The sequence below is a fragment of the Phalangium opilio genome, unplaced genomic scaffold, assembly GCF_054372755.1.
Source record: "Phalangium opilio isolate 3A_F unplaced genomic scaffold, DU_Popi_V2 ptg000082l_1, whole genome shotgun sequence".
Lineage (NCBI taxonomy): Eukaryota > Metazoa > Arthropoda > Arachnida > Opiliones > Phalangiidae > Phalangium > Phalangium opilio.
Genome location: NW_028324189.1, coordinates 1,609,162 through 1,620,925, shown reverse-complemented (window position 1 = coordinate 1,620,925; position 11,764 = coordinate 1,609,162). Strand labels below are relative to the sequence as shown.

At 37.0% G+C, this 11,764-nt stretch overlaps 1 protein-coding gene across 1 annotated transcript; it reads right to left on the bottom strand.

The window, feature by feature from the left end:
* Positions 1-5,142: 5,142 nt before the first annotated feature.
* ValRS (Valyl-tRNA synthetase) lies at positions 5,143-11,719 on the bottom strand. The gene is made up of 21 exons (XM_089847381.1): positions 11,580-11,719; positions 11,198-11,385; positions 11,069-11,141; positions 10,905-11,005; positions 10,705-10,832; positions 10,486-10,650; positions 10,342-10,423; positions 10,049-10,277; positions 8,615-8,794; positions 8,297-8,525; positions 8,146-8,227; positions 7,899-8,066; positions 7,667-7,843; positions 7,465-7,590; positions 6,827-6,931; positions 6,486-6,761; positions 6,260-6,415; positions 5,984-6,190; positions 5,803-5,914; positions 5,418-5,743; positions 5,143-5,354 (listed from the first exon to the last, which is right to left on the bottom strand). Exons 2-21 carry the CDS (start codon positions 11,351-11,353, stop codon positions 5,286-5,288), a joined length of 3,147 nt encoding a protein of 1,048 aa, XP_089703507.1. The 5' UTR covers positions 11,354-11,385; positions 11,580-11,719; the 3' UTR covers positions 5,143-5,285.
* Positions 11,720-11,764: the final 45 nt, after the last annotated feature.

The following is an 11,764-nucleotide window of genomic DNA, read 5'->3' as shown; positions in this document are numbered from 1 at the left end:
ATTTTAAAATTACATCGTTCTAAAGGTCAAAGGTTATGATTATATTTCAATGTCAATCGGAACGATACTCGGGAAATAGGATGGCCTATTATCGATTTTTCAATGTTATCCATAGTTTCAGGCTAGGAGGAATAATGGCAACTTCACAAGGAGGCCAGACTACTTGGTATTGCTGCACTTTGTACGCCGAGTACCTTGGCTCCTGGTGTAAATGTTTTCTAGTAGGAAAACTATGCATTACTTAACTTTAAATTACATCATACTAAAGGTCAAAGGTTATTCTATATTTATCGTTAGTGTCAACCGATTCTAATAACAGGATGTTTTTAAAATCATGAAAAACACTCGTATTACATTACGTCTGCCATGAATATGAACCGACAGCTTTGCATAAAGATATAATGATTGTAAAGCGTGACAATAGACGCATTTCTATAAATTATTCTTGTAAAATATGAATAAATTCCTGTTCAAACTATAATTACAGAACAAAAAGTTAAGAATTGTTTAAATTAAATTTGAAAATATCTTTGGTTGCTTTTACTTTCGCTTTGGTTGTTGCTAACTGCTTGGAACCCGTTTTATGTTTGGGTTATGTGAATTTATTTCTTTGCTAGTTGACAGCGTACTTTGTACGAGTCATAAACTGTCACAAACGCCCCTGAATTACCAAGGGGTTGGACATCCGCAGTTTCTGGAACTTAATCTTAAAATGTCTAGACATGACATAATCCCCGGTTCGATATTCAAGATTCAAATGACACAATATTACGCAATATATAAACCCGCCAAATACTTCCCTGTTCGTCTAACCCTTTTTTGCGCCTCATCTACGAATGATCTGTCACTGCGAGATTCCTCGAGGCAGCCATTCCGGATGATGCAATACACCACCATCTTCTGTCTCTGCTATTTTAAATCATTTTTTTAAAATCCCTGTACTTTTTTTTGGCGCATCGTTGCCAATGGAAACAGAATTTTTTTTTCCATCAGAAATTTCATCATCAACGAAGGTACAGGTTTTTCAGTAGTTTTGAACCAGATGTTACTTAATTGCCATATAATGCAGTAATAAATAAGAAAAGAGTGATTAGCCCCTCGTAAAATCCGAATCAGAAATAGAATTTTCCTTGAAAATAATAATAAAAACAATTTTTTGGAACCTTGACACAGAATTTTTATAAATAATTGAAAAGTAAGGTAATATTGCGTCAGGTATTTTTCTAAATTTCTTCAGACTTGTTTACGCTTTTTAAATTGAATTTTCCACGAATCTTTGGGAACGCCTTCATTTTACAACTCTTTCCTAAAAAGGGGCGAACATCTCCAATCCCGAATCTTAGTTGTATCTACATTTAACGAGGCATTTTGTAGCAGATGGCCTTGGAGATTTTAATCTTTAGTCTCGACTGGTTTAAACGTCGTGTTTCACCCCAAATTGACGTCAAAGGGGTATTTTTCCATCTTATCCTATACACTATCGCGAAAATCGAAACCACCAAAGTTGATTTCTTCAGCAAAAAAAACTAGTTTTAAAGTTGGATAAATAACGAATTATTTCGACATATCTCGTGAGAACAAATTTGAACTCGACATTTATCAGTCATTGATTAAAAATATCAGTGTTTTTTTCCATCAATATTGAACTTTTAACTGACGCAGAAAAGTGTCTGAATATTTCAAGTACCTAACTGATAAAGAAACCCTACAGCGCCTGTCATTGTGAATCAGGTGACCAGTAACAAGCCTCTCACCATCTTTAACTGCAAGACAGACATTTTTTTCAGCTCAGCTAGACGTAAATAAAAACAACTAAAAAAACCATGGCTTCTAAGAGCCTTAAATAGGATGAGGTTGTTAGGCTCGTGTACAGAACTATGGGATGATCCAGTTTCCGTTTTGGAGGAAATTAGGTCACGAGGTTAGAGCCAGCACGTTCACGTGTGGATGGATGAAGGAGATGCTTCGGTTGTCAAGGCAACCGAAAATATATGTCCATCCTTTTACAATATAAGTGGATTAGGGAGCTTAAGTTTTGTTCGCGTTGAAATCACGTTTTAAGAAGGTTAATTTTGTTTCTTTAAACGTCGGAAACGACAGGAACTAGCTGTTGTTTCCCGCGAAAAAACCTTTCACTGACCTCGTTTGTCAGGCTTCGCTTGAAAATCGATAAGAAGGTCGAAGTGAGAGCGTAGCTTTTACGATTCATTAATTATTCAACGCCGGTCGGGTCTAAACCAAATCAATGTTTTTAAAGTATCGAAAATTTAAAAGGGGGGAGACTTTTAACGGAGTTTTTTAGTGGCTACATCTTTATATCGATAGCAACTGGGATCAGGATCAAGGTGTTATCAATTAGCCTCGCTTCCCATGTCAAAGCGAGCGATACACGTAACCTGTTTGTCTATTAATTGTCGTCTACGATAGGGACCAACGCGACCGGAGCTAATAGGAAGGCCACCGAGTGATTAGCTATGGCTTATTTCACACTTACATTATCGCATATTTGTTTAAGCTTATTGATAAGCCTTCTCGAATTCTATCAACCCACTATTAAGAGCATATAGAAAAAACGGAAAGTGAGGAAGTAACGAGAGAGCGCGGGCGACGAAATAAATAGACCATTCCATTAACTACTTGCAGAGAAAAACCAACACACAGGAGGGAGGCCGCCATAGTAGGTTATTTTCCTCGCGCCAATACTTGGCACTTTCATTTTCCTCAATTACTCTATTTGCTTTTGATACAATCAAAAAGATTTTATACCCTACAGCGAGAGATAGCCGACTCACACTGCCTCTAGAGGTGTTTCTTGGTGCGAAGGAAATAACTAAAGAAGGTGGTCTCCCCCGACCCTCTGATGTTTGCTTCAACGGTCTAGTAATTTCATACTTGGCACTTACATTATCCCCAATTACTCTATTTGCTTTTGACACAATCAAAAAGATTTTATACCCAACAGCGAGAGATAGCCGATGTTCCACTTTCAACTGTTGCTTTTGAGGTATCTACCATTATCTAGGCAAGCCACGTCGTCAATTACATTTCCTCCAATTTAATTTAATGATAATTAGAGTCCTTAATTAAATTTCAGTTCTTAATATATTTTGATAGCGTTCAATTACGCGGCAAAAAAAAAATATATTTAGCTCGTGTTAAGAATAGCGCGCCTGGGATCCATTGGAGGTGGAAGCTTCTAGGTCAAAGGAAACCGACAGTTTAGTTTGTAAAGGACACGCGATGCGATAATATTTCTTAATGAGGAAAGGGTTTTGTGAATAAAAAAAAAGAAAAAAGAATTGCAAGTCAAGTTCCTAACAATTTAGTGTCGTGAACAGTACAGTTTTTTTTTCAACTCGCTGACTAATAGTCATTGCCACTCATTGGGGGAATTGTAAGGCTTTGTATGCGTTTAAAATAGCTCATTTTGACCGACCCAATAAGAAACTCCTTTACTTTTACTTTTGAAACAACTTTAAAATTAAATTCCCCGACTTTTGTGACAATTTTAAAATCCCCGCGTCTTTTGAACAAATTTTAAAATCCCCCCGACTTTTGAGACAATTTTAAAATACCCTGACTTTGAGACAATTTTAAAATACCCTGACTTTGAGACAATTTTAAAATTCCCCCGACTTTTGAGACAATTTTAAAATACCCCGAATTTTGAGATCATTTTAAATTCCCCCGACTTTTGAGGCAATTTTAAAATACCCCTGACTTTGGAGACAACTATAAAATCCCCCGACTTTTGCGACAACTTTAAAATCCCCGACACTTCGCGACAATTTTAAAACTACCCGACGTTATGCGACAATATTAAAATCCCCCGATTTTTGCGAGAACTTTATAATTCCCTGACCGTTCTCTTACCCATTTTGGGAAGTTTTCCAGATACTGTATACAACTCTATATAGTCGAAACCATACCCTTTGTTTTTCATAGTTCTTTGACAAGTAGGCTTACAAAAAAACCTTGGTTTTTCTCAATCCTTTGGAGACTGGGACTTTGGGAGTTTACAAACACGGTAGACCTTGGGGTTGTTAAAATAACTCTTGGCTTCCATGCCAAATAACTTTCAAAACTGGTCTCTAGAAGGGCTATAATTGACACGCCTTCAAATCCAGCCTATAGAAAAGAAGGCCCCATAACACGACGATATAAAACGCGTGTTATCACCATTAAGCGATGTAATGACGTGTAAGAACCCAGCGGGATGTTACCTAATTAATACTACCATGGCATACCTCTAAGAAATTATACTTTCTTCAAGGTCACACGCATATTTTATCCAGATTCACCCCTACATATTTTGTTCCAATGGTATTTTAAATTTTGAATCGTTTTCAGGGTTCATACAACTTCTGGAAAACCTATTCCCCTGACATTTCCAGGTTCCCCCCATATATTTCAAGGTGGAAGGCCACCTAGTAACAGCAGGAGCGGTTATTTTTAATTGGAGCAACCTCTTCATGTTCAGGGAAAGCTTACTCAGGTCCTCAGGTCTCACAAATGTCCCCAAATTTATTAAAAGATTTAAGTTCCCCGAATTTGTAGTCGAAAATTTATTTCCTTGACATTTCCAGGTTCTCCATGTTTGTATGAACCCTGGTTTTAGACTAATGAGTAAGGTCGTGGGAAATTTGCGATCTCCGACCCCGGGGGGGGGGTGATTTTGGCAGCACTTACCATTACCAAGCGAAAACTACGCAATGTTATTCAAAGATTTCGAGGTATAGGGTAAAAAAGTATAGGATTATTTAGGATTAGTAAAAAAATAGGATTTTTATAGTAATTAAAAAGATCATTGAGCTCAAACAGCGATATATGAATGACCTTGATACGTTAAAAACCAAATTGCGCCCTTGGTAGTCGCGCCTTCCGCCATTTTGTATAAAACTCACCAATACAGTACCGCCATCTATGGAAAAGATTAGCAACACATTTCAGCGCTCACGAAGAATACAGTACCGCCATCTATGGAAAAGATTAGCAACCAATTTTGGCGGGAATTTCAAAAATATCTAAAGAGCACGTGGCCAACCGCCGAACCGCGCTACCGAATCCCGAAACTTAATCCTTTCGCATCGCCGCCGCGCTATTTATTTATATCAATATTTATTTGATTAATGCAATATAAAATTGCCATTAAGAGTATTTTTATTTTATTTTGAATTTCTAATAGAAATAAATAAAAAATTCAGAGCTTTTTTAAATAATTAACATAAGAAAAGCACGATTAATTATTTTGTTTAATATAAAAGATAAATTAAGATTAAACTTTATTATTCCATTAGTTTCAGACCTTCTATAGCCTGTAAGAGTTTTGTAATTTCTCCCTCCATTTGTTGCAACTAAAAACATTACAAATTGCGTTGTTGCGTTTAACCTGATAAAAACCAATTTATTCTTCTTACCTTTTCAGTATTAGCCGCCCGGATATCCGCCGGAACTTTAGTCTCGTAATCAGCGGCTTCCATCGAACTTTTCAACTTTGTCAACTGTCCGTTTAACTTCTCTTGTTTCTGCGATAAACGTTCGACTTCTTTCCCAATATCGATGAATCCTTTCAACATTAAATGAGCTTCGCATTTATCCGATACGGGAGCCATAGCGCAACCAATGGGTACAGCTTCTTCGGAATTAAGCACTTTCATTTGAGAAGAGGTAGTTAAAGTAACTATGACGTCAGTAAATTCTAATAAATTAGTTTTTAACCCATTTTCTTCGCATCTCAAATATACTAAAAGAAATACAAGTTAAGGAACAGGGTTTTTAAGATAATATTATTAGCTCACGTACAGTCAACTTTGGTCTTGGCTAAATTGTAATCGGATCTAAGTGACCGTACTTTATGAATCACATTTTGGACAAATTCAACCATTTTCTCCAATTCTTCATTTCTCCAAATGAACTATCGATTATCAAATTATGAAGGGGTGTCACACGATGACGACTAAGTACAAGAATTGACAGTACTTACGTCATCAATTTCGGGATAAGCGGTTACGCAGATACTTGGCGGTTCATTCGCCTTCCTTCTCGGTAACCGTTGATAAAGTTCCTCCGTTAAAAACGGCATAAAGGGGCTCAATAATCTTAGCGCAGTGTCTAACGCGGTGTAAAGTACTTCCTTTGAAGTTGCAATCGCGTCTTGGTTGTTTCCTTGAAACACTGGTTTCAAAGATTCCTTAAATACTTGCAATTATTAGACGCCGCGCGTAAACATGATTTTATTTCCGTTTATTTTCCAACTAACCAAATAAACATCGCATAATTCGTACAACCAAAAGTTATAACAAGCGGTTGTAACTTGAGGAAAATCATAGGTCTCAAAGCCACGGTTGCAAGCTTCAACAGCCGCGCTTAACCTGCTTAAAATCCAACGATCCATTGGTAGTTCCGTTCCTGTCGGCTAAAACGGCGTCATTTTTTTAAACAGCGTGTTAAAAACTACCAGGACGCATTTCGGCGAACGTTCTCACCACAAAACTCTCTTTGGGTACAAAATCATTTCCAAGCGAAAACTTTGCAAATTTCGTCGCATTCCATATTTTATTGCAGAAATGTCGGTAACCCTCTACACGCAAGATATCCAAATTGATATCGCGTCCTTGTCCGAGATAAGAACACAAGGCGAATCTTAAGGCGTCAGTCCCGCATTCCGGTATACCATTAGGATAATCGGCTTTTTGACCTTGTTTGGCTTTCTCTAATTCATTCGGGTCTAAATTGGAATCGATAAGCCTCTTGTGCAAATCCTAAACGACAACTTATTACATTTCCCCCGGCCTTAAATAACTAAAAACAAACGTGATCATAATACCTCTAATGGTATTCCCCGTATTACGTCAATCGGATCTATAACATTCCCTAAAGATTTACTCATTTTTCTACCATGCGCATCTCGGACGATGGAATGTAAATATACCTAATAGTTACGTTACGTTACGTATAATTTTATTTACAAACATTTGCAACGCAATGCCAAATTTGAAATTTCAATTGGCCTTATTCCTGATCAACGCCACCGAGGCGTAGCGGCGACTTTTGGAACTATTATAATACGTAGCCAATTACAGGTGGCGCTGGAGCCGATGGACTCTCTTCTATTTTGAATCATGTGAATAGCCAAGGCTTAACAAGCGATATGGTTTCAAAAGTATTAAAAGTTGATTTTACCTTTCTTATTCTGTCTAATATTACGAAATAAGACTTTCGGAGTAAGTTTTCATTCGATTTTGGTCTATTTGGAGATTATTAGGTTAATAATAATTAGTTAAAACATGTTTTTTGAAGTTGAAGCGGTAATAATCAAAACAGAGAAAATAACAGATCTCCATCAGAGTACATCGACTCCAGCGCCACCTGTAATTGGCTACCGTATTATTATAGTTCCAAAAGTCGCCGCTACACCTCGGTGGCGTTGATCAGGAATAAGGCCAATTTGAAAAGGCGACCTACTTCTTTGAACGGAAGTTTCCCCATTAATTTCGTTCCTAACATAACCATTCTCGCAACCCAGAAGAATAAAATATCATAACCGGTTTCTAACAATGTTCCAGGATAGAACGCTTCCAGATCATCAGTCTAGAACCAAAAATGGTTGGTTCTAATCAAGTCCCGCCCGACTAACACCCCTGAGACTGTTTTTAAACACACTTACCTTTGAAGGCCATCCAAGAATCGCAAATGGAAACAATCCGGATGAAAACCAAGTATCCAATACGTCATCATCTTGTCTCAGGGATATTTCATCTTTGGTGACGTCAAATCGTTTCGCGGCTTTCTCTAAGGCTTCGTCCTCTGTTCTACCACTTACCCAGTACTTGTTATCCAAGACCTAAAACGAAAAAACCATCATTCCGTGCTAGAAGGCCTAAAAGGAATCGACTTACGCTTCCAGCTACGGAACCGGGAGTCTTAATGGTTACAAAATAAGCGGGGATTCTATGACCCCACCATAACTGACGCGAAATACACCAATCACGGATATTTTCAAGCCAATAAAACCATGTTTTTTCGTGAATGTCTGGAATGATCTTTAGTTCCCCATTTTTAACAGACTAAAATTAAATCGCGATAAATTTAATTAATAAACCGCAATTTATTAATTATTTGCGCAAAAAAATTAGTACTAATTACTTCAACCGCCTTTTGCGCCATTTCAGTGCAATTAACATACCATTGAACCTTCAACATTGGTTCAACTATATCTTTAGACCGACTATAAATGAATATATACACCTTTGTTTACGTTACTTACTCGTAAATAAATAAATAAAACAACAATTACCTGCAAATCGGAACCACCATAGGATTATCCTTAGTTTCAACGTAAAGATTTTTTTCTTTCAAGCTTTGCAATATGGCAGCCCTGGCTTCAAACCGTTTCATGCCAGAAAATTGACTACAACCGTCGGCAATATTTCCATCATCATCCAAAATATTGACAAATGGAAGATCATGTCGCTTGCCAACTTCATAATCATTATGATCGTGGGCTGGTGTAATTTTTACCGCGCCTGAAAAAAAAAAATAATAAAAATATAAAGATTAATGCTAATTAAAGATAAAGAGAATCAAAATAAAGGATTTAAATTAATTTAATTACCAGTTCCAAAGTTAACATCCACAAAATCATCGCAAACAATTGGTAGGCGACGGTTGCAAAATGGATGAGTGACAAATTTTCCGTGTAAATGTTTATATCTCTCATCATTAGGGTGAACAGCGACAGCGGTATCGCCTAACATGGTCTCAATACGTGTTGTAGCAACAACAACGCGTTCATCTAAAAACCGGCGTCAATAATCAGGGCAAAAATCATTTTCCAATACTCTGTGTGGTTTTTTTTATTTTTTTTAATGTGCTAAGGTTGTACAACAACCTATAATGCGCTTAAAGCTATAGAAAGACTCGCATCCAAACCAAATCCATCAATTTAGGAGTTTCAGGTTTATAAAGTAAGCCTACTGTGACTAATCAAGGTCACGTGGACATTCGAGCGGGAATTTTCACGTCAGTGACGATTTTAATGTCAAAAAAATTTGGTTTGAGTTAGTGATGACGTCATATGGCCGCCATCTTGAATTGCTACATATCTGTATAGCTACAACTGCTAATATGTGACCGCCATCTTGGATTGCTGCATAACTGTATAGATACAACTACTGATATGTGGCGGCTATCTTGGATTACTGCATATCTGTATAGATACAACTACTAATATGTGTCGGCCATCTTGGATTACTGCATATCTGTATAGATACAACTACTGATTCGTGGCGGCCATCTTGGATTGCTGCATATCTGTATAGATACAACTACTGATATGTGGCGGCCATCTTAAATTGCTGCATAACTGTATAGATACAACTACTGATATGTGGCGGCCATCTTGGATTGCTGCATAACTGTATAGATACAACTACTGATAATATGGCGGCCATCTTGGATTGCTGCATATCTGTATAGACACAACTACTGATATGCGGCGGCCATCTTGGATTGCTGCATAACTGTATAGATACAACTACTAATGTGTAGCGGCCATCTTAGATTACTGCATAACTGTATAGATACAACTACTGATATGTGGCGGCCATCTTGAACTGCTGCATAACTGTACAGATACAACTACTGATATTTAGCGGCCATCTTGGATTGCTGCATAACTGTATAGATACAACTACTGATATTTAGCGGCCATCTTGGATTGCTGCATATCTGTATAGACACAACTACTGATATGCGGCGGCCATCTTGGATTGCTGCATATCTGTATAGCTACAACTACTGACTACCAACAAGATGTATATATATACGAAACATGTTCCATGACGAGTTTAAAAATGATTTTACACTTCAACAAACTCTTATAAGATATGTTTCACAATTCCTTTTGGAACCCGAGCTAAATACTGAACTTCAAAACCATCCTCGCGTCATGATTTTTGAACTATCAAAGCTGTGACTTACAACATCCCCTTTATTACATAACCACAAGGAGTAAAAACTTCTAATTTTTTAAAATTAAATTAATTACCACTATCTTCAACTTGATAAGCAAAAGATACGATAACTCCAAATTCAACTTTGTTTTTATGACCAGGAACCTTCATTAAAGTTCTTCCTGTCAATTCTATCTTGTCCACTTCAATGTCTGATATGGCAGAACGCAGACTACAAGACCAGTTGACCAAACGGTTGCTACGGTAGATTAGTCCTTCATCATGGAGGCGAATAAATGCTTCCGTTACAGCTACACACATTTTCTGTAAAAAAAAATTACATTCTTAGTTTCAATTATGACTCATGAGTCATATTGTTGTTAATTACCGGATCCATGGTAAATGTTGCTCTATCCCAATCAACAGAACATCCCATGAGTTTTAACTGCTCATATATCCTGTCTCCCTTCCTAAAAGTGAACAAAACCTTATAATTTACAGCTCCAAAGCGTAAAGTAACGGGGGATCTTACTCATTCTTCCATTTCCATATTTCATCTACAAATTTATCACGTCCAAGATCATGCCTAGTCTTTTGTTGTTCCCTCCAAACTTTCTTCTCCACAACAACTTGAGTAGCGATACCAGCGTGATCGCAACCGGGGTTCCATAATGTGGTTTTACCTTTCATACGATGCCTATAATAAAAATATTACAAAAGGGGCCATAGAATCCATAAGAATTCAACTAACCATCTGGTAACACCATCTTCAATAGCACAGGTCAATGCGTGACCCAAATGAAGATTTCCAGTTACATTAGGAGGTGGAATAACGATGACAAATTTCCCTTTGTCATTTGGTTCAAGTACACTTGATCTCTGTTATTATTATTATTTTTTTATATATATATAAGTTAAGGAGATTTCATATGCTGGACATTTTGAACATACCCCATATTCTGGTTTAAAAAATCCACTTTTTTGCCACCAAGAACTCCATGCTGCTTCTACATAGGCTGGACTGTAAGCATCAGGAATAGGCCCACTAACATCTATATATATAAATAAGATTTAGATCGTGGAATAGAACCATTTAGCGAACATTAGACTCCCACCCTTCTTCTCTCCTGGAGGTGTATTCTTATCATAAACAATTACTTCTCGTTCTTTCTTCTCCTTAGGCTTTTTCTGTAGCAAATAAAAATCAGTTTCAATAGAGAATTCATACAAATTACAAGACTTACAGCTTTATTTTGGCTTTGTTGGGCGGCTTGAGCCTGCAACTTTTCCTGCTTTTCTTTAAACTTTTCAAGTTTTTCAAGGCGCTTTGCTTCTTTCTTCAACTGAGCGGCGCTCTTGGGCTTTCCATTTTCATCGTTTGGGTTTGGTGAATCACTCATTTTAATTATTTATCAATATTTGTCTTGAAAAACTAAAATAAATGATACAATACAGGCAATGCAAGATGTTAGAACGACCAAGGCTTAGCGAACGTTCAGCGGTATCGCGACAGTATTTAATGAAATTCAATTAAGATAAAGTAATTTGTATTGGAAATAATATTAATTCGTGTTATTTTAAGATTTTTTACACATTTTATACATGAATTCGTAATATCTGACGTACCTTGATGATGTGGTGCTGTCGAGTTAGAAATTCAAAACCGGACTTCAAATCAGATGACGCAATATAAACACGTGGATTGCCGCATGTAGGTAACAGTCTGGGAAATAGCACACTTCCTCTGGTCCAAAACCAGTTTATTAATTGCTTGGACTAGTTTTTTAATTCAAGAAGTGTGGCTTACTGGT